Genomic DNA, 25,769 nt, shown 5'->3' on the forward strand with positions numbered 1-25,769 from the left:
CTCCTAACATCCTTCCAGAACTTCCAAGATGATCTATAGCCTAAACCCTTATTCATGCCAGAGCCTTAAGGTGGGGAACCCTACGAGATAGTTCTAGGATTGGTTTGACCTCAGATCTTGGCTGTCCCTCTCTTCTTATCCACAACACCAATAAAATTCCTCTGGTCATTTAGTGGTGTTCTTTACATCCTTAGCCATCCACAACAACAATTGGAAGTCTTGGATCCACTCCTCCAAGGCTATGCCAATTTTGTTATCAGAGCCAAAGGCTAGACTTTGGCAATTTCTGCTCAAAGTCTTTTTGTAGTTTCAACCTTTGGTGTCTCGATTCAGCCCAAGAGCTTGAATTTACCATGGCCAGAACGAATGGTCGAACAGAATCTTTAAACCTGAATTATGATTATTCATATATTTTTCTTTTATTAACACATATATCTTAAGGGCCGCTAAGTCTCAAAAAATATTCTAAACCAAAATGATAACTGTTTTAATGTAAATATCTTTATTTTGTAGTGCCATGTTTATGTTAAACATATTATCTTCTTTCATTCATTTAGTTCTTGAGATCTTATCCTAAAAACATTATTTATAACATTGATCAGTTATCATAACTCAATGGACCATCATATCTCTAAACTATAACAATATAATGGAATTTAGAAATTAATATAAATGCTTGTCATAATAAGTACAACAACAACATCAAGCCTTTATCACACTACGGAGGTTGCATGAATCAATTTTCTCCATTGTCCTGCTAAGAGTCAAACTCTTATTAAATCTAATAAAAAATGTCATTTATAATATTTTCTAACCAAGCCTTTTTAAGTCTACCTCTACCTTTCTTAAAGTATGTCAAATCTAATACATCTATTCTCATAATCGGGTATCGGGTCATCAGAAGGACGATGTTTCATGTGACCAAATCATCTAAGGAGTATCTCTCTAATATTGTCTGCCATTGGAGCTTCTCCAACCTTTTCACATATATACTCATTTCACATTCTGTATATAAGAGTGAAGCCACTTATCCACTCGAGCATCCTCATCTCTACAACATTTAACTTGATTTAATGCTTCTCTTTTAATGGTCAACATTCTACACCATAAAGCATTGCAGGTTTCACCATTAAGTTATAGAATTTTCCCTTAAGTTTGAGGGGTACTTTTCTATCACATAGGAAGCCTGATGCATTCCTCCACTTCAGCCATCCAACTTTGAATTCTACTAATAATATCTTCATTTATTTCACCATCAATTTGAACAATAGACCCGAGATATCTAAAACGTATACTCTTATTAATGACTTGATCGCCCAAAGTCACAATCCCCTTTACTAGATCTATTACTAAATTACACTCAATGTATCACTTTTAGATCTACTCGAATGAAAACATTTGACTCTAAAGTTGACCTTCATAATTCAAGTTTACCTTCACCTTCCTCTCTAGGCTTATCAACAAGAAGAATACAATCAACAAAAAGCAAACACGAGGGTACATCCTCTTGCAGATGTCTATTAATAACATCCATGACTAAAATAAAAAGATATGGGCTTAAAGTTGATCCTTGATGTAATCCAACTGAAATATGAAACTTGGTCAAACCACCTTGTGTTTGAACACAAGTAATGCATGCTCCTGCATACATATCCTTAATGACTTGAATATAAGCATTATTAACCCCTTTCTTTTCTAGAACTCTCTAAAGCACTTCTCCATAAACTTTATGATATGGTTTCTCTAAATCAATAAATATCATATGTAGATCCTCTTTATTATCTCTATACTTCTCCTTCAAACCTTTCAATAAATGTATAGCTTCCATAGTATACCTACCCGGCATGAATTCAAATTGATTTTGAGAAATATTAGTATTATATCATAACCTATGCTCAATAACTCTCTCCCATAGTTTTAAAGCATGACGTATTAACTTAATTCATCTATAATTTGCACACTCTTGTGCATCACATTTATTCTTAAAAATAGGAATCAACACACTCCACTCATCCGACATCTTTTTAGTTTTCAAAATAGTATTGAAAAGTTTAAAAGCCAAGAAATTCCTTTATCTCTTAAGCATTTTCATACATTTATTGGTATATCATAAGTCCAACAGCTTTACCACACTTCATTTTCTTTAAAGTCTCTCTAACTTCAGTTTTACTAAGACGTCGATAAAAACAAAAATCTCTATTTTCATTTTGGGTGCTAAGATTATTAAAGTCAATCACATTCTCTCAATATTTATTGAAAAATTTATCAAAATATCTCATCCACCTTTGTTGAATTTCCTCTTCTAATAAAAGCATTTTTTTATCTTCATCCTTGATGAACTTCATTTGAGTTAAATCTGTACTCTCCTATTTCTATGCTTGGCTAACTTATACATTAAATGCTTGTCATAATAATTAATTTAATATAAATCATTTGACAATTCCTTTTATTCAAAGCAGATAATGCAAGAGTTTTAAAACATTCCTGTGCACATAACCATATCCTATTATATAGTATCTGTCTCATTTTAATGTAATATAATTGTTATTGGAGCACCGTCTAAATAGTTCAATTTACGACATTTTTATTTAATTTTCTTTTCCAAAATTTTTTAAATTTCACGTGCGGGTATATTAGCATTTTCAGCTAAACTATGAAGGGGTGAACTCCATTTAATTTACAATTTTTCATTTCATTCAATAGCTTTCTATAGTAAATATTATATAACATTAGATAAATAAATGAAGCATAATAGAAACTCTACTTCATTCATTTGAACGTGACCAATCTTTTCTATAATAAAGGTAAATCATAAATAAAGTTGCGTTAATAGTTAATTCAAGAAGTATCAATAATAATAGCTCCATTTAATTTAGAAGCAAAATTATTACTATAATTCAGAAATATGAGTACTTGCCTTCATGTCAGAAGTTGTCTTGTCATTTAATCCTTAAACTTCACCTATTTTAATTTAATGCCTGTAACAAAATGTGATCACATTATTTAATTATACTTGGTTTATTTTTACTTTTGTTATAGTACATTACCCATTATCAATATTTACAAATATTTACTTTAATAGTTAACATATCCTTACAATGCATATATTGACATTTCATTTTATTTCAAATATTTAGAATATTTAAATATCCTTTGTATTGCTCTTTTAAAATTGATTTAAATTCTAAACTTACTATTTTTTATTAAATTTAATAATATGAAAACATAAAGCTTTACATCTTTAACAATTATTCATTGTTTTCAATTTTATCAATTTATTATTCTAAAATTAAGATTTCCTCTTTTGTGCAAAATTAACTATCCAAAATCCTAACATAACGTAATAATAACTCAAAATTATTAACTTTTTTATCTTATTTTAAGTCTGCAAAGAATAATAAATTTTATTGCTCTTTTAGATTTCTTTTAAATTTAACCTATATATATTTTTCTTTTTTATTTAATTTTTCTAAAATAAAACCTTACAAAATTTTGAATTCTCTTATCTAAATATAAAAATTGTCTTATTTAAGCAAAGTAACACTTGAATATCATTTTAAATGTCAAATTTCTTTAAATAGAAATTACATACATTGATTCTAGTAAAAATTTCTTGAAATTGTAACGGTTCTAGGGTTTCTCAATAAAATATTTAAATTTAAATTTCTTCTAAACTTTTGAAAAGACAAATCTTACTTTGCCACCGAATCACATAGGAGAAATCCGTCATTGTATTTGTTTCGCTATAAGCCGTGATTGCGTGCTTGCTCACTTAAGCCTAGTTGGCTACTCGTCTACTCGGCCTCTGCTTGTTCGCTTGGCCTCCACTTGCCCACTTGGCATCCTCTCTCCCATACTCACCTACTCGGCCTCTTCTCCCCATTTCTCTTTCTTACTCTTGCTTCCCCTCCTTGCTGCCCTCAATCTCTCTTTCATCTCCATTTCTCTATCTCTCGCATTCTCTCTTTCGCTCGACTCCCTCCATATCCCATCTTGAGAATATAAGAGTATAACCAACTAATGTTAGTTCAGTTGAATGGGCATTAGTTAGTTCATTTCGTGTATTTATTAATTTTTTAGTTTTAAAAATGGGTTATTATATTTGGTAGTTGTGATTAGTAGATCAATCAGCCATGAGGGGTTAATCTTTGATCTTGGACTTGAGCTAATTTCTTTTATTTTGATTTAATAAAATCAAGGAGAAAACTAGGGATTATTACATGTTTATGGAAAGCATATGATATTCTGAGTTAGCTCCAACTAGTTGACTCAACGTACATGGCCTAGCTTTTTCTTATGTGAGAACTTACCCTCTTAACTTTATCTTGAGTGATATCCTTTGTGAGTGTTCCATATACAAATCTGCAAATAACCTTGAGTGTTAACTCACATATGAGAACTAATCTTTTATTGTTTTTGACTAACTTATAATTTATTGCAGGAAGCTCCTTTGCAAAGAATTATACTATTTTCTTTTCTAAATATTAGTGCTGAGAGCTTTTACAAATTTTAAATGCATGCACAATACATTCCCTTGCATAAAGAAAGCATAGCATACGCTCATAACATTTTTTCCTGACACCTTAAAAGGGGGAATTTTTTTTTTTTTAAGCTTCTTGTGGCACCGCCTTTGAACATCATGGTACCGAGTCAATCTCTATGAATCAAGTTGAAGGTATAACTAAAATGGTAGAAATCATGTTTTCTAGGTTCCATGAAATGACATGAGAAATCACAAATTTATTGAGGGTAGAACCCAATTGATTGAGTTTAGGGGTCAGATGGATGAGCTTAGGAACCACATGACTAGATATAAAACTATATATATTTATCCTTTGCTAGTCATGAGCTTCAACAATTGTTAAAATGTCCATTTCACCATATAGCTCTTACACTTTGTGGCTGATATCATAGCTTCTATGTCTTGCTAGTTCTGATTGTATGTATATTTATGCTCTTTTTAAATTATAAATTCAAAAAATAAAATAATATTGCTTCAAGTAATTTAAACTTATCCTACAATTCATAAATAGATACATGTGATGGAAAATTAAAAATTCTAGTTGACGTTCTAAACTACTCAGCTTGCAATTTGTCTTGTATTGATAAACTAATTATATTAAGTTGCTTTATATTTTTATAATAGACTATACTAAGTGGATGATTATTTTATTATAATTTGTGCTGATTTTTTTTTTAATTTATATATTTTTAATGCTAGAAATAGTTGTTTTTAAAGCAATTTTATTCTTGCTTCAATCTACTTAAAAATATAATTTCTATCTTATAAATGTTGAAGCCAATTGGTTAGCCTCTCGGTTTCCCTTTGTTTGCATTGCTCAGATGGCCCCAAATTGATTCCCACAGTGTAAGGATTTTATTTTTCATTATAGTTGGCATGTTGCCCTAAGGGTTTTCAAATTTGATTGGAAGGTTGAAAAATTGCAAAGCTAGGTGCTTTCAAATTTGGTTGAAGGGTTGAAAAATTGCAAAGCTACCTAAAACCTAGAGAAAAATCTAGCATTGTGGTTGAGCCTGCTAAAATAATCTAAAATAGGTGCCTTGAATTGGTTCCAATCACTTTTTCCTGACCATGATATATTTTGTTACTTTTAGTGAATTCAATTATTTTGCCTTAAGATTGTGCTCTGTATCTTTATTCAACAAGCTTAAACAAGTTGGAGCCCAGATGTTGAGAGTCAAGACTTGACAATTTAACTTGGTCGCAAATGCTTTTTGTGAAATGTCATGCGCAAGCGAGCATAAGATTTATGTGGAAATAATGTGTCGACTCATGCTTTCAGCCTTAAAGCTTTAAATTCTTGACAAAGCATCCTTGAAACTCAATTTTTGAGCCAAAACAATTATGTGCTATTTTTCCAGGATAAATGCAAGGGTGTCGAAGATCTTGAGGTTAAAGAAGATATTTTTAGAGAAGTTTCTTTACCACTACTAGCAATTGCAAAAAGGCACGAAGGTTATCCCACACTATGGCATATATGCTATCATCTTAATGATTCTGGACTCCTGAGAAACCTGATGGTATGTATCTTGGAACAAAGAATCTATGGAGTTCTTTTTATATTCTCTGTATGATGTCTGTCTACTGGCTCGTATAAATTTTTTAGGTGTATATAACATAACATGGAAGAGGCAAATGTAATCTTAAAATTAAATCTGAACTGTTCGAAATGCATTAAGGGTTCAAGTTTTTATTATTATTATTATTATTTTATTTTTACTTTTTTTTTAGTTGTTTCTGGAAAACGTTTATTATGTTTTATGCAATCATTTATTTTGAGATGTATTGTGCAACTGAATTGCTTCTAATAACTGGTAGTTATTCTCAAGACATGGAGCATCCACCTTTTGTCTTTATTTACCAACCACTAGATCAAAACAACCAAAATCAATCTATACCATACAATTGTGAAGGCACCTCTGCTATAATCAGAAAAGATCCCTGCGGTCTCCTCCAATCTCACCATATGTAAACAACTATAGTCAAAATAATTGGAATGAAAAAAGCTGAAGAGAAGAGAAGGCTCTTGTTATACATTCTTTTTACTATGTTTTACCTCTGTTTTCATGTAACAGTTCACTGCAGAGCTTATCACTTCTCCATATACAGAACCGTGAACTTCAACATGTTATGAGAGCAATCTGCCTAGCGGTATCTTCACAATGGCACTATCAGCAACCTCTTAGCTCACGGCAACTCCATCTCCACTCAATGACCCACCCATTCCATCCTCCCTAAAGTTTGTTATCTCTAATATTAAGACCATTGTCCCCCCTCAATTATCCAACGACAACTACCCCATTTGGCATGCTCAAAACCTCAAACTCCTTCACGCCAAATGGCTTTGTTGGATTTCTTGATAGCTCGACTACTCCACCAGCTCTGCTTCCAAACTCTATTGGTGAACCTCACTCCAATCCAGCACTCCATTAATGGAATCTCATTGATCAAAATTTGGCCGCGGCTCTCTGTTCCACGCTCACAGCAGCCATTCTTCCTTATTTGATCAATCTCGACTCTTCTTGAGATATCTAGACCACCAGTGATCGACATCTTCAATCGTTTAACCGCTCCCGAGTCATCCAACTAAAAAACGAGCCCTGCAAGGACACTTAAAAAAAAAAACCCATGCTTCAATACCTCATAGAGATAGTCATTAGTAGACAACATTGCGGTAGTGGGCTCCGTTGTGGACAATATAGACATAGTTCTCTACATTATGAATGGCATCCCATCCCCATATTAGGCATTCAAGAGTTTCATTCGCACTCAACTCAAGCCCATAAGCCTTGAAGATATGTATTCCCTTATTCTCAGTGAAGAAATTAACATATCAGTAGTACTCACCAAAACGCCCACCCGCATGATCTGCACTCTGCATTCTACACATCCAGAGGTCGTCCAAATTGCTCCCATGGTCGCTCTTCTCAGCCCACTGCACCTCACCCATCTAACTTCAATACACGACCTCGACAATCTTGCTCATTTCGACCTGTTTGCTATCTAATTTGTGGAAAGCGTGGTCACCCTACTGGCATCGACTAAATTCTCATTACAACCCATGACCACCTCAGCCGAACTCTAACTGCTCTCATGGCCAGCCCATCTATGGTTGCATCTGATTGGTACATTGGCTCCGAGGCTTCCTCCAACCTTACTCCTCATCTTGACAATGTTCTTCACTCTACTCCCTATCAAGGCTCGGATCAAGTCACAGTTGGTAATGGAGCATAAACCTTCTATCTTTATTTACTATCCACTAGATTAAAACAGCCAAAATCAATCTATACGCTACGCTTGTAAAGGCACTTCTGTTGTAATCAGTCAAGATCCCTGCTGTATCCTCTCATCTTACTATATATAATAAAACTACAGGAGAAAAAAAAATGAAAAATGCTGAAGAGAGAGCTCATATTATACACACTTCTTCCTATGTTTTCCCTGTTTTCCTCTAAGGAGTTCACCGCAGTGCATATCACTTCTCCATATACAGAACCGTGATCTTCAACGGCTTTCAATGATCCAGGAATATGCTATTTCTAACTTTGGCTTGCCAAAATTAGTGCTGAACACTTAAAATATCACCAAATCATGGGCAGATAAGGGAAGGGTTTGAAATGGATCTATGTTGAACTTGAATTCGCAAACCTTTGTGTAGAATGTATGGCAGACATATTTTAACATTTACTTTGCTGTGATGCAGCATGATAGTCGTGGACCTAAGGGAGGATTTAGTAATTTTGTCTTTGAGCAGTTGATAAAAAATCATCAATTTGCTAAGCTATTGAGGCTTGGAGAAGAGTTCCGGGATGAATTAGCTAGTTTTCTCAAGGATCATAATGATCTGCTGTGGCTTCATGAGATTTACTTGTCTCAGTTCTCCTCTGCTTCAGAAACTCTGCATGCCTTGGCCCTATCTCAAGATGACAGCTCAGCTTTGATTGAAGAACAAGAATTTGTGCATTTCAGGATGCCATCCTCTACTTCTGATAGAAGGCGCCTGCTCAACCTGTCCAAGATTGCTGTGGCTGCAGGTTTGTTTCTATATTTCCAATGTTCTCTATTTCACAGTTAAGCATGCCCATTGTCATCAATATTCCACCTTGTGTGGTACTTTCTATCAGTATTGGTTGCAAGGAAAAATGCCATTAGAAAGTAGCATCGTAGTTTCCTCTTCAACTTATGACAAAATCCTATTAATGCACCTACTATTAGATGGCTAACTCATGCATTCCTCAAGTTTGAATCAAGTGCTAAACTTCAGCAATTGTTTTGCTGTTTAAAAGCATATTAACAGGCCAAAATATGAACCGAACTTGATATATTGTTATATTCTATTAATAACATAAGTGAAATATCAGCAGAACCAAGCTTTGTTAGCCCAATAAGATTTATACAAAAAGGAAAGGGATTGGTTTAGAGTAATCTTGACAGAAAATTAATATGACTTAAGAGAAGATCTGTGCCATCAGTGATCTCAGCAGATGTAGTAGGGGAGTGTTGAAAATACTCTCCTAAAGGGCTCATATTTTCTTTGTGTCTCCTAAAAGTTAACCAGAACGTCAGATGTTATGCTGGAAAAGAAAATGATTTTTAAATTAGACAATTCCTATAGAAACTCTTAGAATAACCCTGCACATCCAGAAAGTTTGAAGTGCATCCTGAGCTATAGTTTAAGATATTTATTGGATGCATGGTTTCAAGGTGAGAACTTTGGTGTTGACGAGGTTTCTATGGGCTTGGATTGAAAAAAGTGATAAAAATTTTCCAAAGGAGGTCAATCCCAATGTTCCTTTCAATTCCTCTTAGGATGGTTATATATGATGTAAATATGTAATCCTTGTTCTGCATGTACCACTCATTTAAATTATCCAACTGCTTAAAATAATTACATGCAGAAAATCTCAATAAATAAGCAAATCACCACAAAATGAAATCGGCCAGACCACCAATATAATCCTAGTAAAGAGAGCAAATTCTAGTGAAATTTGTCTCAAATCGTATTCATTTCAAGCTATAATCATATTTGGGTGGCATCAACTTCCCTAAGTTGCAAAGAGCTCGTCTATAGTGAGTTTGCATTTAGCTAGTGCTGCTAGATATTTAGTTTCTACTTTATAACACTAGAGATGTAGAGATGTGGTTCATTAAGCCAAGATGCAGTAGCATCACTTTGTGAATCACTAATTCATCAATTCACTGTTTGTTGCTGCTGCTCAAAGATGACACTTTTTACATATACCAATGAGATTATTGTTTAGAAAATATAAAATCTGATGGAGACATTGAAGTATTTGATGAATGCGGAGGAGCCAGAAATCTGGATCCTATGAAGAAGGAATAGAGATTAATACTGTTATAAACAAGTCCATGTTGAGTTAAGTGATCGAAAAGATAAGCATTGGCTTCTATTGATTACAATATAAGGCAAAACTCTTACATTATATTCCTTTTGAGCTCCAACTAGTAAAAAAAAGGGAAGCTTTAGGAAAAAAAAGGAGCTAGTTATGTAACCCTTTTGTAATGATTATCAATGGAGATCCACTACCTCCTTGTAACTTTTAATCTTTTCCTGCAGTCTGTGAAGCACAAATTATTGAATTAATTAGCTTTAATGTTAGAGTCAATATATGGAGGGTTTGATGGGTAAGAAGGATGATGTGGAGTACATGATGGCCATAAACAATCCCAAATGGGCTTTTACCCATACGAATTGGTAAAATGACTTTTATCTCTTGGTGAGTATGCAACAATTAAAGTTTATAGAAGATAGAGGCACAAGGTTGCAGTGTTACTGAAGTGGTGATTATGTTCTTTCTTTGATCTTTAGTAGATAGCAGGACAACAATAAGACAATAATGCATTACTGAATTGAGAGCATAGCTTTAAGAGGGGTGGTATTGAGTGAACTTCAAACGTCAACTCAAATAATTTTTTTTTTTAATTTGAATCAATTTGAAGTTAAATTGCAATAATTGCTTTTTAGTTAATTTTTGAGCTGATTCTAAGTAAATCTCATGGGTTTTAAAATCACTTTCCAAAATTTGAAATGAATATATATATATATATATATAGTATGAACACATTCATGTGCATTTTCATGTATTTTGAGTTGAAGATATGAGTGTCATTGTTTAGAGTTCTAACTGTGATTGTTAAAGTTAGCTCATTAAAATGTGAATCATAACCAGGGGCTATTCTTGGGGTGTTGTATTGCTTTTGTTTTGTTATGTTGACCTATTCCTGATATGCTATAAAAGTCTCAATTTTATCAAAATCTTGGTTATTCTTGAAAAGATACTGAGATTGCATCCCATTGTTTGGAGATGGCAAGCATTAGTTGACCATGGTCTGGGACTCATCTAATGAGATCATGTCAGGTGATCTACTTCTAACATTTTACTCTTTCTATTCATTATTGATGTCTTTTGAAGGTCACTCTCGTTTGTCTGTCTCAAGATTTGTGATCTTTTTTAAGTTGGAGACAACTTTGAATTGTTTTTACCTGCAAAGCACCTGTATCTGTGGGAAAGGACTGTCCTAATTATTTAACTTTGTTTCAAGGAAATCAATAATCTTAAAAGAAGCACACTTTGAGGAACAAAACAAGTGTACTTCGAAGTGAAGTGGTTTCAAAATGGTTTAAACGTGAATATCAAAGTTTTTGGTATGTATTATACTGTCACGATCCGGCCCGGATGCTCGATTTAACGAGGCATGAACTAAAAGTCTGACGGTAGGATCAAAATATTTCCAATTCATAAGCAATACAACATAAAGTTTTCTCCATTCAACTGAAAAAGCCTCTAACAAAAAAAAATCTCTAATACTTAGCATTTGTATTAAATCATAAATTACCTATTGTCATTTGCACGCCGTCTTCTATAGACGAATTCTTTTCTTTTGGCCATTTCTTAAGACTTTGAAATCTTACTTGAAATCGTTTATTTAATGGAATGAGTTTACTAAGTAAACTCAGTGGGTAACCATTGAAAGTCATAAAATAGTTAAAATATATTTATCAATATAATGCATGCAGCTTCCTTTCTTAATAACAAATCGATACACATATATCTTTTAGACATTTCAAACTTTATCACACATAAGACTTCTTGGTATACATTCATAATTATTCATTTCTATTTTATCATTTCTTTTAATAGATTTAACATTCAATTCCTTAGTATATCCATTTCCCTATTTCCATTGATACATGAGCACTGTCTTAATGTACCAATTGAGATACAACCATTTCCTTTTCCTTTTCACTTTTAACGTGCACGGGTACGTTGCTTCCCCAACTAGTACCATACGGAAGTGAACTCCTGTAATTTGCAATACCTTTTCCTTTTCACTTTTACATGTATTATATATATATATATATAACTTTTGCTTTAGTCAATACCTTTCACTTTAATAAAACTTTCAAACGTTTACAACAGATGAAATTTATCAAACGACTTTAAAATCATGATATATCTATATCCTCAACATTCGTAATCTATGCAATTAATCGAATATTTAAAAGATTGTATGCATAAAATAAAATCATGAAATTACATAATTTATCCACTTTGAATCTTTCAAGTCTTCTACGCTTTGTACAACCTAAAGAAATTCACAAAAAAAAAAAAATCATTTAATCTTCCATAAATTTTCATAAATATTCATTTAATTAATAATTACATTGAATCTCAATTTCCCTTTTCTTATTGAATCCTTGGTTGATCAACTCTTACAACTTTGATCTCTCTCTTTCCAAAATCTCTAAAATAGTACAACAAAATTTTCTTGAAAACTTGATTTAACTAATAAAATTTAATAACAATTAAATGATAGAAATTTACTTACAATGAGGATTTTCCAAAAATCCCAAAATCCTTCATCTTTCCTTCTCAAATCTTTTCTCCTCACTTCCAATTGTCTCTCTTATCTTCAATTAAATATTTCTACTAATCATATGAAGAATAGGAAACACATTTATATAAAAATATACACAAACCTTCTTCCTTCTTTTCTTCCAAATCGTTCTTCTCTTCCATTGTCTTTTCTCACAACACACTTCTATAACAATAGAAATGAAAAGGAGTTGTTTAATCTTACCCTCCAAAACGATCGACTGCTAAAATTGGCGAAGCAAAACTCCGGAAACCTCCTATGCAAGGTTTCGGTTCCGCTCAGTGTCCGCCCGCTTCCTCTGTTCGCGATTCATCCGCCTGTTCTGTTCGCAAGAGCTGCGCCCCCCCTATTAATAACTGGCCGGTCCGGTTCTTACATATACTCATCATGATTTTCTTGTGAACAATTTATTCAATTTTTACTAGCGTGTAGTGTATTAGGAAAATTCTTGGTGAGCTTAAAGCATAGTAGTTTTGATTCTGCTTTAAACCTATGATTGTGTATTGCTTTTATTTTACCTTCTTCACTAGCTGATTACTTTATATTGCCTTGTATCAGGTAAGAAAGAGGGTTTTGAGTTGAAGATGCTTCGTATAGAGGCTGATCTCCATATTTTGATGTTGCAGGTGCCTATAAAGTAATTTAAGCCTCAGAAGATTTTGCTTGAAGTTCAATTATAAGCTTATCCTTATTGAGTAAAAAAAAAAAAGCTTATCCTTATTGAGTAACTGTGTTACGTTTTTAATGATCTAATAATTCCCTAGGAATTTCAGAGCGTTTGCAAATTCATGAGTTTTTCTTAGAGTAAATCAATTGCATATATTACTCTTTTTATGATTTTTCATAGATTTTGGACATCAGCTCTCAAACTGCCATTGCCAGTTTAAAGACCAGGTGAAATCCGACTTTGAATTATAAAATTTATGCTAAAATTGATAAACTGTATCCAAATTTGAATTAAAAAAATGAGGATTCCGAAGGCTGACTAAAAATAGTTGAGGTATGTCTAATATTGAGCAAGTATCAGCTCTAAATTTGCGTTGACTCTGCTGCCTAAGGCTTCGTTTGGGTCGGCTTTCTTCATGCTTCTTAAAACTGCTTTCTAGTGCACAAATTAAAAAATTTGTACTAGAAAGCCGCTTTAAGAACCAGTAAGAAAGCCGTCCCAATCGAAGCCTAAAAATTCATTTAGCTGACTTGTTAAGCATATTTTACTTTAGCAAGAAATTACTGTTATTAAGTTGGTAGCTGAACTTTAGAAATGCTTTAAGGTCTTGAATATTGTTTCGACTTTCATAAAAATTTGTTTTTTTCTACAATGGCTGGTTTAGTTTTCATTTTTTACTTGTATAGAAAAAAACATTGCAGTCCATTGTAAAGTCAGTTATTGTATCCAAAGCTCAACACTGATTTCTTGCACTTTGACATTCTATTAACAGGAAGAGGTTTTGGCAAGTTTCCCCGAGAATAAAGGAAAACCAGACATGAACAAGCTACTACCACCTGTAGTGCTTATCGAGATGTGCTTGAGAGGAGGAAGTCAAAAGCTGGCTTTACTTGCATTTGAGTTATTTGCTTGGGTAGGCTCTAACTTTCGCAATTCGAATCGTAGCCTTCTCGACGAAAGTTGGCGAAATGCTGCCGATCAGGATGACTGGGCATCTCTAGCCAATGCAGCAAGAGCAAATGGATGGAGCGATGAATTGGTCATTGAGAATTTGAGAGAAACCGTTCTTTTTAAAGCTTCATACCGTTGCTATGGGCCTGCATCAGAGACTTTTGAAGGAGGTTTCAATGAGGTTTTGCCACTAAGGAAGGATGAATTAGACTTCGCAAATTCGAAGGAATTAGGCTCATCAGTTGAAACTATCTTGATGCAGCACAAGAATTTCCCAGATGCTGGGAAGTTGATGCTTACTGCTATCTTGATGGGAAGGGAAGGCATTAATGTCTTTGCTGAAGCTGAAGGAGAGTTGGCAATGGAGTCATGATGGTTTGCTGAAGCTGAAGGAGAGTTGGCAATGGAGTCATGATGGTTTGTTTATCTCATCTCTGATGACTATTTTATTCATTTAGATGCTCTTTATATGTAACTCTTTCTGAGTTAGATGGTCATAAACTTAACAAGAATTTGATTATTTGGTACAGAGTGACTATAGGCAAGCATGGAGGCTGTGAAATGCTTTGGAAACCATCTAAACCGGCTCAAGATAAGGTCTCAGCTGTTCTTGGTTGAGCTGGCTTGATCCAAGCTGGATTAAGTTAAAGATAGGTTCAGTTTTGATAGAATCTTGATTTTTGTTTAGTCCTGTTCTTAGTCCAATACACAAACATGCTCTCATTCATAAGCTTAAGTTAATCTAAAGCTAGCTTGATGTGATTGAATTTCTTGCAATAATCCGTAACCCGATCCGATTCAGATTTGGGTCAGTTTTTTGGATCGTGTTAAATATTGAAACCCCTATATATAGGATCCATTTGGGATAGTTGTGCTTTTTAAGGTGGTTATAAATTATGTGAAGAAAATAAATTTTTGAAAAGTTGTTGTAGGAAGCATCTTGCTAACACAATTTTTATTTTAAGTAGCGAAAAAGTACCGTCCTAACAAAAATTGTGGCTGGAATCTAAAAAGCAAAATAGTAAAACAAGTTATCTCAAACAAAATCATAGCCAAATCCAACTTCTCAAAATGGTACATAGAATTACCCTTAGCAACGTTCACTACATTTTTTTTTAATTAAGATGCAAATTTTTATATGTTATATGTTGTAACTTTTGGATTCAAATCTCTCAGTAGGTGATACAAGAAGCTACTTTTGAAAGCATTAATAAAGCTATTCCAAATGAAAACTAATGCTTTGTTTGAGACGGCTTTTTATTGCTTCTTAAAGTAAAATTTTAGTATAAAAATTAAAAAATTGCTTTAAGAAGTAATAAGAAAGCAGTCCTAAGACTTCATTTGAAATGGTTTAATGGTATGTGAGTTACCAGAAGCACAAATCAATCAACATTATATCAATCAACAATAATGTGCTCTTAGTCTCATCAACAATGGGGAGTAAATGCCAAGAAAGAGAGACGCACGTTTCTTCTAAGGCATGAAAATAAGTCAGTTGCTCTTATTCCCCACCTCTTAGTGTTAGAAACAGTCAATGCAAAGAAATTTATTCAAACTGATATAGGAAAAATTATTGGGTGTGGAGTGCGCATCATGCGCACAAGTACTGAGTACCTAGCTGTACCTGCACTCGGTATTGCTAGGTACTCAATGCTTGTGCGGACGGTTCTCCCGGTTCGCATTTCGTACCTAATAATCTCCTTATATGGACACCTCTCTTCACTTGTAATATACATATATAACCTAATAATCTCCTTATATGGACACCTCTCTACATCCAAACCATCTAAGGCGACTCTCTATTTTATCACAATTAAGAGAATTTGTAAAGCTGCTGCATCAATCATTCAGTAAGAATTTCAAGCAGAACCTGAAATAACAATTTCATCTGAAAGATGGGTAATTGAATAAATATAACAAACAGTATTAAGATTGATCATATTCTTTCAAGATTTACAATATACCAAGCATGATAATAGATGTTTCTTCTCCAGTTCGTGAAGAGTGCAAAAGCACAATGGAAACCATTTTACCTCCCACCCTGTTTTATGTTTAAAAAAAAATCTTACGAAAGTTGAGAGGAAAACATAGAAAGGCACATCAGGAGACCTTTACACTTGTTTATCAAATGAGAAAATAACAAAATCTGTTGGAAATTACAGGTAAAACATGAGTTTTCTATTACAACATTCTTATTCTAGATTTATACTGTGTCCACAATAAAGTCGGTGGCAACCCCCAGCTCCAACAAAGACTTAGGCTCGTTTGGGACAGCATTCTTTCTGCTTTTTAAAGCAGCTTTCTAGTAGAAAAAAATATTTTTTTGTACTAAAAAACTACTTTAAGAAGCAGTAAGAAAGCCGTCCCAATCGAAGCCTTACAAGTTCAAACATGAATAGTCGCAGCCTGTGATGACCTGCAAGATATTAAAGCATAATGTAAGATATTTAAAAATTATTTGGGCATTTCCATGATTTAAAAATTTAAGAAGCGTAATATTTATGCTACATTCTCCAAAAAATCAATAAATAAATAGAATTTTCTCAATTGCTAGGGGAAAAAAAAAGAAATTGATTCTCACTTAGGAACCCTTCGGACATAATCAGCAGAAGAACAAGATGGATATGAACTGAAAAAGAAGAGCTAAAACTTCATTAGCAACAAGAAAAAATTACACAATGTGCCTTGACTGATTCACGCAGTAAAGCAGGTATAGTTACAGTTTAGTGGTTAGATCCAAGCAGTTCCCAACTAATCACTAAAAAATGCAATCTGCATTTTGAAGTTTCAGTTTGGAGAACAATGAAAGGTAATAAGAAAATAGAACTTTAAAAAGGCAAGAATGGTACTTAAAAGGATACACAATTGGCTAGATAGAAGCATGGTATAGAAGTATAATTGGTGGTTTGTGTTAGATAAAATTTGTCCATGAGCATAATCAAAACCTTACTTATCAGATTCACAAGGCAGACAAAAATAATAATGAGAGAGAGAGAGAGAGAGTTCAAAGAGAAAAGTTTTGGGATTTCACTAGATGGCCAAAAACACAAGCTTGGGTGTCCAGGACTTCGTATGTCAAAATAGCCCCCGAAATCCTTGTTTACAAATTCAGGCCAAGGCTTTGGTGCTAAAGCAAAAGTTGTGTAAAGATAATAAAATACATCAAAATACATGAGATGTGTAGTTAATAGTATAAACACATGAATAGTTGACATATGGACAATTACTGGTCAAAGTCGGCAGTTTTGCTAGTCAAAGCTGCTAACTTCCTTGGTGAAGTCGCCTGCTTGCAAGAAAAAATACGGATAGAAGCTTCTGAACCTGGGTGAATAATCCTAATTAAGCCTTGGATTAAATCTTTTCAACTGAGTTTATTGTAGTCCTAGTGAGTTCACAACAATCCTGGCGATTCGTTTATAACTCTGATAAGTGAGCTGTATTCCTGATGAGTTCTTCATGGTTTAGACGAGTTCAACTCTTTTATTCTTGTTAGGTTGCCTTGAATTGGATGAACTTCACTTGAGTCGGGTTCTCGAGTATGTGTGGATGTATATTTAATTTTATGATTATGTTGTACCTTTAAACAAACAATTACAAAAAGGGCAAGAGAATGAATAATAATATCTATTCTTGCTAAGCCAATAATTCGGCTAGGATTTGACGTGCCTACTTATTCATGTTATGCTAAAATAGTTCATAAATAACATTTCCTTCCTATTTTGGAGAGACTTAAGGCTTCATTTTGTTGGGATGAAAGTAAAATGCCACGATAAAACAAATAAAAAAGTAAAAAAAAAAACGGAAAGAAAAGGACACCAAAATTTAACGTGAAAAAATCCAAGCTAAGGAAAAAAACATGGAGCCAAACCACACCAAGAATTTTACTATGAAAATTGGGAGAAATAAGTACAAATCTCTCTTCTCTCTCACTCTCTCCTTGCTTCTCTTCTTACATGCACATGTTCTCACTCACTAAAATACCTAAAATGTAAGATAAAGTCAAGTATTAAACCACCAAGGGACGCAACCTTTAAAAAAGAGAGAAAGATAACTAACCAGTCCACCTCGAAGCCATGCGGCACCCTTTTAGAGCGTTGTAGCGCTCAAGCCTCTATCTGATAATGTTGCAAAGCTCAAACACATAGCGCTGCGGTGTCACACAGCTTTGCGGTGCCGAATCTAGAACGCTGCGACGCTCTGCTCTTTGTTGATCAGCGCTGGGGCACTTGGGAACACCGCACCAGGGTGCTCGGTAACACAGAGCTGGGGTGCTCGGGAACACAGCACCCGGGCTTGGGTAGACAACTTCGGAGCTTTGTATGAAAAAAAAATTTCGTGTACAAAGCAGGGGTTAACCCCCTGCACCTCCGAGCGAGCACGAGAAATTGACTTGAGGTCCGAGGCAATAACACAATCTGATTGATCGACACAATCACTAAGACGATTGGGACAGATTTCTTACTGCTTCTTAAAGCAGCTAATGCAGACATCCGACGGTGAACACTTGTCTGAGGAAGAGATGAAGATCAAGGGCCGAGATCATTCCAATTTATCTTAATTTACTAATTTATTTTTTTGTTTTATTTATGCTTTTTTGTTTTTACCATCTGAGGGAATTGTCCTTTGTAAGCCCTAGGGGCATGTTTGTCTTTTTTTTTTCTTTCATTTTGAGACCTATATATAGATGTCATCGCTATTATATTGGTATGATGAATTATTAATAAAAAAAATTTCTGCACTCTTGTTCTTTGAGAAAAACTTTGGTGATATCCCTATGTGAGGGAAGCGTAGTATCCACCAGCCGCAAGATTTGTCTGGGCTTGTGGTTTGAAGTCCTTAGGTGAGGGCAGCGCAACACCTATCAGCTGCAGTATGTGTCCGGCTCATGGTTTTTCTTTCTTTCCCTACACTTTCTTTCTCCTTCTCTAATTCCCCTTCTTCTGTCTTCTAGCCACCGCCCTAACCTCCTCTTTCTCCCCTAGCTCATTCTCCCCTGACTGTCGGCCAAACCCTCCATAGTCGCCGGCTAAGCCTCCCTCTTCCCCTTTCCACCCGTCGGCCAGTCCACCACCACCACCTAGCCGGCCACCCCCATTCTTTTCCTTTAATGATGATTTCAATCATCATTAATACCTACCTAAATTAGCCACCTATATGGCTATATGAAATAATTTCACATTCATAAGCTAATTTAATAATCTCAAACTTAATTCTTCTTCTCTTATAAATATACCCTAGGCTCTCTCTCTCTCTCTCTCTCTCTCTCTCTCTCTCTTTCTCTCTCTTTATATTTTGTATAATTTCACTATTTACCCAAATTAACCTATTATCAATGCCTAAATAAATTTAAAATAAACTTAACTTTCGGATTTAATCTAAAGCCCTAAATTTGGAAACCAAATTTTCATTAATCTCTTTATTTTAGCATGCCAAATCTTCTCAATCATTTAAATAAATAACTAGGACTTTCTATTTTCGCATTTAATTTAATTAGAAATTAGAAAAAATAATATTTTATGAAAAATACCAAATTTTCACCAATAGAACCTTCCTAAGACCCTAAGGAATAATATTTGTTAAGAAATTTTAATAAAAAATCAACATTTGGAAAAATCCTGATTTTTGGAAACTTAAAAATTTTGGGGAAAACTTAAAATTTGTGGTTAGAATCCATCATTAAACATTCCCTTAATGTTATTCTTATAAAATTTTATGTTTTGCATAAACCCTAACATTTTCATCTTAAGAAATTTAAGCGAAAAGGAAGAAATCTTTGTTTAGGAACTTACTTTCTTCTTCCCCAAGCCTTCCCCTTCGATTTCTCCTTAAACCACGGTCGGAAAACGGCCCTAGTAGCCACCGTCACCTTGCTCCCGCCGCCCTCTTTCCGTATCTTGAGTTCGTCCGGATAGGGAGACACGAAGGAAATGAAAGGGACCGAAATATTTCGGTACCTTTTAGGTATTTTGGGCAGTTAGGGGCAAAAAGAGGCATGTGTCCTCACATGCATAAACTCTCTCTTAAGAGTTAAGAGGGCTACTTAGTCATTTACCCATTAATAAACTTCGTTGATTTTTTTAATTTCTAAACCATGCATAAATTACTATAAGTTCTTTATATCAAATCGCTCAAAATTTCGCGTAGAATTTTATAAAAATTATTTCATCAAATTCTGACAACTTAAAAAATTTGTCTATTCTCGTCGTTGTGCATCGAAATGCGTGCGACGTTTCCGATCGACATTTTTTTCGGGTTTTAAAAACATTCTGCACCATAAAGAATTGTAGGTCTCACTACCATCTTATAGAGTTTTCTCTTAAGTTTAAGAGGGACTTTTCTATCACACAACAAGCCTGATGCATTCCTCCACTTCAACCATTCAACTTAAATTATACTAAAAATATCCCCATCTTTTTCATCATCACTCTAAACAATTAACCCAAGATATCTAAAACGTGTACTCTTATTAATAACTTGATCGCCCAAAGTCGCAAAAATAAAAAATATTTTTTTTTTTGCTACTTCAGTGGTTCTTCTATGGTCACTGAGCTAAACCCATGTAAGGAATTTCTCTCGTGAAACTCTAATTCATATGTCTGCATGAACCCCTCCTTGAAAGGAATTTTTATTTGGTCCGGTCACCTGATGTAGCTCTACGTTCGGACGACAGTAAAATAGTGCCACGTGTTCTCACTATTACCACGCGGCCCGACAACCCTGACCCGGAACGGAGCCGGGATTGCTATGTTCGTGTATTGCTCGGTATTGCTCGGTATTTGCTCGGTATTGGTCGATTTTGCTCTGCAATAACGAGAAATATCATTCTGTGAAAACCAATACTGAGTAATACCGAGCAATATCGAGAAATACCGAGTTTTTCTCGGTATTGCTCGGTATTTCTTGATATTGCTCGGTATTGGTCTTCACAGAGCGATATTTTTCATTATTGCCAAGCAATACCTAGGAATACCGAACAATACCTAGAGCAATACCGAGCAATACGCGAACATAGCAATCTTGGGTCAAGTCGTTGGGCCGCGCGGTAAAGAGTAAGAGCACGTGGCGACATGTTAATGGCGTCCGAACGTAAAGCTACGTCAGGTCACCTGACATAATAATTGTTCCCTTGAAAGACATCATATGCCATTCGTTTCTAATGATAGGTTAAGACATACAATAAGTCAATCACGGTCAAAATAGCCAAGCATTAATATCTCCTGATAAATACAACTAAAAGGTTACTAGGATTAATGATTTCATTAAACATAATGGCAGGTGCACTAAGATAGTAATGCAATTGTCAGAGAGGAATCAAGCATCGTTTTGAGTTAATTTGTCCACTTTGACAATGTCAGCTTTTTTCTACCATTTCAGCATTCCAGACATACTGCTACCAGAAAGATGGTTGAGCACTCCTTTCATGCGAACAAGAAGTTTTAAGTTAAATTTTGGCTAAATTGCATCCGTTTGACCCTATTTTTGTAGCATTCGACAGAGTAAACTTATAGAGCACATATGAAATTTAGTATAGTTATAATGTAATTAATAGGTAATTGAATTTACCTAAATGGAATAAAAACATTCTCCATTTACATATATTAATCCAACCATAATAAAAAATGAAAAGAAAAATTTATTCGGTAAGCATTATGACACATATGTTCCCTTGCAAGAAATAAAAACACAATTTAACATCAAATAAAAAAACAAATTTTCACTTAACTTATTCTCAACTAAACAAGCATGTGAAAACTAATTTCAAATCAATTCATATACCATTTAAATGTCACATTCTTATTTCCACTCTTTTAATTCCTTGAAACTAAACAGAGCCAAACTGATGCAAAAAATCCAAGTGCAAACTGAATTAGTCCAACATGGAAAATCGCAATAAATAGTTTAGTGTAAAATATAGACTCTAGCTATCAACTTCAAAACTCAAATTTGTTGGTCAAAGGATAAAGTTTTGTCAGCTCCACAGGGTGCTTAGGTTAGGGTGGGAGTGGGGTACAATATCTTTTTTGCTTGAACTAGCGCTCTTTCTGGTGATCACTTTTCAGCAGGCTAAATTGCATCAGAGGGTAGCTGACAAAGAAATAGATCTATATTGGCTGAAATTTGCTGAGATTGTTGATGAACAAATTATTTGTACATACTGGTCAATGGTTTTAGAAACCAATAGGAAAACTTTGATATGGATCAGCTTCAGTCAACATTTATCTATGATACACGAACATAAATATTATGAGATTCATGGAACTTTGAAGCTAAAGTGAACATATTGTTTCAAAAATCTACAGGCAGATTGGTTTCTATAATACTTGTAATCACAATTTCATCAATGAAACCGCACTTTTATGGAAGAAGAAGAATTCTGGGACTACTAAGCATTCAAATACAAAACACACATTGAAAATTACCAGGCAACAACACTTTTAGCATGTCTTTTGGTCAGAAAAGCAAGCTTGCCCAAGCACCAATAAATGCAAAGCCACCAAATGGTGCCAGAGTAGAGTACTTCCTATCTTCAAGATATGCCACGGTATAGCATCTGCAAGATAACAGCCAAAATGAAGCCAATCAAAAAATACTTCTATCAAATAAAATTGATTCAAGAAGGATTGCATGAAACTTGGCATAGAAAAGAATAAAACCAAATAACTGTATTTGGTTATACAGCCATTATGCTAAGAAGGTATTATAAGTTAAACAGAATTGACATAAACTGCAAAAATACAGCTATTACACAACAAAAATTTGCCAAATCATGAAATGCCCTCCCGGGCAGACTGGAACAAAGCAAACCAACATGTTTGACAGCACTAAATTACAAAGAGTGGTGGCGGCCTATGTCATTGTCACCACTCTAGTAGCTTGATTTTGACCAATAGCCCCTATCCATCCTGCCTTTCTAACGCTGGGAGTAGGATGAATATCAATTAGATCACCCTGAAGAGATGAATATATGATGCAAGATACATCGCTCCATCTGTGCAGTGTCATTCAGGCTATCCCAAAGGCCTCTAATCTCCAATTCACTTCTTTGGAGCAAGTGATCAAAGCTGATCTAACCTAGAGGTCCTAGAAAACCATTAGATTGGTTAAATTGGAGCAGACCGATGCTAGCCATACTAAAGAGGAAAATAAGTCTCCTTAGGGTTGATTGTTTGAGCCTAGGTAGTGGTCCATTTGTGCTTCAGCCCATTTAGGGTTGAAACCTAGTTTGTATCTTCTTTTTTTAACATTTTCCTAGTTTCAGGTTTAACAAGTGGTCAATTCTTATATTTAGCAATTAGTAACCAAAATCTAGGACAAGTAGTCCTATATTTCCAATTTTAAAGAGAGATTTTCTCATTGATCATTGCATTTAGTTAGAGATTTGAATTTATCATTTGTTTTATAAATAGGACTTCATTAATGCAACGGAAATTGAATTTTCAACCCTAAAAATTTATCATTCTAGATTTTCACCTCATTCTCCTTCCTCTATTTCCATTGCCTGCAAAAGCAAGCAAACCAACAAGCCGTCCTTTTCTCTCTTTACAATTTCAATTGTGGCAATGATCAAAAGACAAGAACTTGTGATACACCAAAGAGCACAACCCTTCAAGTGAAATAAGAAAAACAAGAAGAGAAATTGCTCAACCTGACTCGCAGCGCTGCCTGCCCTGTCTTGCAGCACTACAGTGTAAGAACTACAACACTGCGGCGTTGTTCTCTCTGTCTCAGAGGAGTTCCACAGTGCTTTGGTGCTGGATTTATAGTGGATTGGTGTTGGGAATAAGATCACACAACAAACAAAAAAGAGAAAATGTAATGGAAAAGAAATAACACAAGAATTTAATGTGAAAAAATTCGAAATCGAAAAAAAACCACGAAGTCACACACCAACAAAAAGAGACGCCCAAACTACCGCAAGGGACACAACTCTTCAAGTTAAACATAAAAAAACAAGAAAGAAAACTGCTCAGCCCAACTCGTAGCGTTGTGGCACTCCACTCTCTCTCCTGCTTGACTATCAAAGCTATAGCGCCAGGTGTACAACACCGCAACGCTCACCCAAACACAAAGCAAGGAGAGTCCCACCCCCCAGCGAGCTCAACAAAATGAATTGAGGTTTGAGTCAATGATTCAACTAGATTGATCGACATAATCAGATTCCACACATAAGAAACACAAATTGCACAAACAAGAAATTTTTTTTTCAAGACTTTGCCCCCAAACCCCCGAGCAGGAGGCATCTTGCTCTCCTGTGAGCTCTTGTTGAGGTCAACCGACGGAATTAAGGTCTGTGTCAACAATACAACCCGATTGATCAACAAAATCATATTCCACACAAAACTAACACTCATTGCCTTTCAGAGTATTTGACTAGCTTTAAAGGAAGAACAAGAACAAAATGACCAATACAGAATAAAACTTCCCTGTGGTTACATAACCAACATTGATGTCCATCCAGATGTGATATAAAATTACATAGGTCAAGTAGAAGATTTTTCATATAAAAAAGTGGCCAAACAACATATATAGCGTAGTTGCTAACTCCCCCATCATTTTACCGTATTCATAATACACTACTTAGCGACCAAAATGTAGGCACTTACGTTCCAGAGAAGGCAATAATCCCAGTAGTCAGGAGTCCCCCAAACTGAGAAGGTAACAAAGAGCTCATGCCAATAAAAATGAAATCAAAAATTAAGAAAAAAATATATCAGTGGCAGTGACCAGCACATACAATGTTGGGGTGTTTAGTAAGGGGTGCAGACAGCAAAGCGGCAGTGTGAACCAAATGGTAGAGGGATGCAGTGTTCCAAACCTAAAAATAAAAACACCAATAATCAACGAACAATAAACTAAAATAGTAACATCTTCTTCCAGACACCGCTAGCTAGAAAGGAGAATTACATCTTTGTAAGCTAAATTTTTTGGCTTGAAGACGTGGGCGCCGTAGGTCCCAAGACCAAGGGCAGCAACTCCTGTTTCAATCCGTAGAGAAAAACAATCAGGGCATCAGTCCGTAGCATTCGAATGAAGAAGGGAGACGGAAAAATAGTGCAGAGAGAAGAGAGGTTGAGGATGAGCGCACCAGAGATGGCGGCGACCTTGCGCCAGATCGTGGGATCCATGAGAGGAGCGGGCAAGGATTGTTAACCAACGAGTATAAGCTGGGAAAAAATTTGGTCATTCAAAAAAAAAAAAAAAAAAAAAAAAAAAATTGTGGGGGATAGTGATACATTTAATTTAAGCTAAGCGTGTATTATTAAAAAAAATCAAAATAAATAAAAGTTTTAATTATACATTATTTGCAATGCTCTAAATTAGAGGAATATATTTACTCATATATTTCTTGGATAAGGATAAGTTAATTTGAGATCAAATTATTTCCTTTTGTATACACATGCTCCTTGTTCAAATAACCACTAGCAATATTCTACCAAAGTTCAACATTTATGTTTGATCGAATATTGTTTGAACCTTATTTTAAACTAACTCGAATAAGATTTGAGCTTAGTATAAATCTTCATTCACACTTATTGTTTTGCAATGCCATATGATGCATAGTATTGACACACTGTAAGCTGTGTAAGCTGAGGAATACAGTGCCGTTAAATACTTATAATTATCATGTTTTTGTTTTTCTTACATTTTGCTTCCACTGTCAGTTTTAGCTTTTATTCGTTTTTAGTACACTATCACCTTTTTTATGTAAGAGAGAGATAATTATTAGAA

The 25,769-nt window shown here is 34.6% G+C and overlaps 2 protein-coding genes across 7 annotated transcripts in view; one reads left to right on the top strand and one right to left on the bottom strand.

Annotated features, from left to right (window-relative positions):
• LOC110112578 (nuclear pore complex protein NUP133) overlaps positions 1-14,885 on the top strand; it is a 36,205-nt gene extending 21,320 nt beyond the window's left edge. For 2 of the 5 annotated variants that reach the window (XM_020844848.2, XM_020844852.2), the window contains exons 5-9: positions 5,884-6,042; positions 8,226-8,556; positions 12,980-13,047; positions 13,861-14,456; positions 14,570-14,885. In XM_020844848.2, the coding sequence (XP_020700507.1) occupies positions 5,884-6,042; positions 8,226-8,556; positions 12,980-13,047; positions 13,861-14,412 (1,110 nt within the window). In that variant the 3' untranslated portion in view covers positions 14,413-14,456; positions 14,570-14,885. Of the gene's footprint in view, positions 1-5,883; positions 6,043-8,225; positions 8,557-12,979; positions 13,059-13,860; positions 14,494-14,569 lie in introns of those variants that run through there. The other 3 variants (XM_020844851.2, XM_020844850.2, XM_020844853.2) reach the window with 3 other exon arrangements.
• A 1,057-nt stretch (positions 14,886-15,942) lies between these two features.
• Positions 15,943-25,263, bottom strand: LOC110112599 (transmembrane protein 256 homolog). 2 transcript variants are annotated; one of them, XR_002305044.2, is made up of 7 exons: positions 25,126-25,263; positions 24,945-25,015; positions 24,775-24,855; positions 24,644-24,687; positions 22,460-22,590; positions 16,621-16,668; positions 15,943-16,455 (listed from the first exon to the last, which is right to left on the bottom strand). XR_002305044.2 is itself a non-coding variant. In XM_020844884.2 (6 exons), exons 1-5 carry the CDS (start codon positions 25,163-25,165, stop codon positions 22,491-22,493), a joined length of 336 nt encoding a protein of 111 aa, XP_020700543.1. In that variant the 5' UTR covers positions 25,166-25,263; the 3' UTR covers positions 15,943-16,455; positions 22,460-22,490. The 2 variants fall into 2 exon arrangements, 1 of the variants encoding a protein (XP_020700543.1); XM_020844884.2 differs by lacking the exon at positions 16,621-16,668.
• Between the last annotated feature and the right edge of the window lie 506 nt (positions 25,264-25,769).

The sequence above is a fragment of the Dendrobium catenatum genome, unplaced genomic scaffold, assembly GCF_001605985.2.
Source record: "Dendrobium catenatum unplaced genomic scaffold, ASM160598v2 fragScaff_scaffold_459, whole genome shotgun sequence".
In the NCBI taxonomy this organism is placed as follows: Eukaryota; Viridiplantae; Streptophyta; class Magnoliopsida; order Asparagales; family Orchidaceae; genus Dendrobium; species Dendrobium catenatum.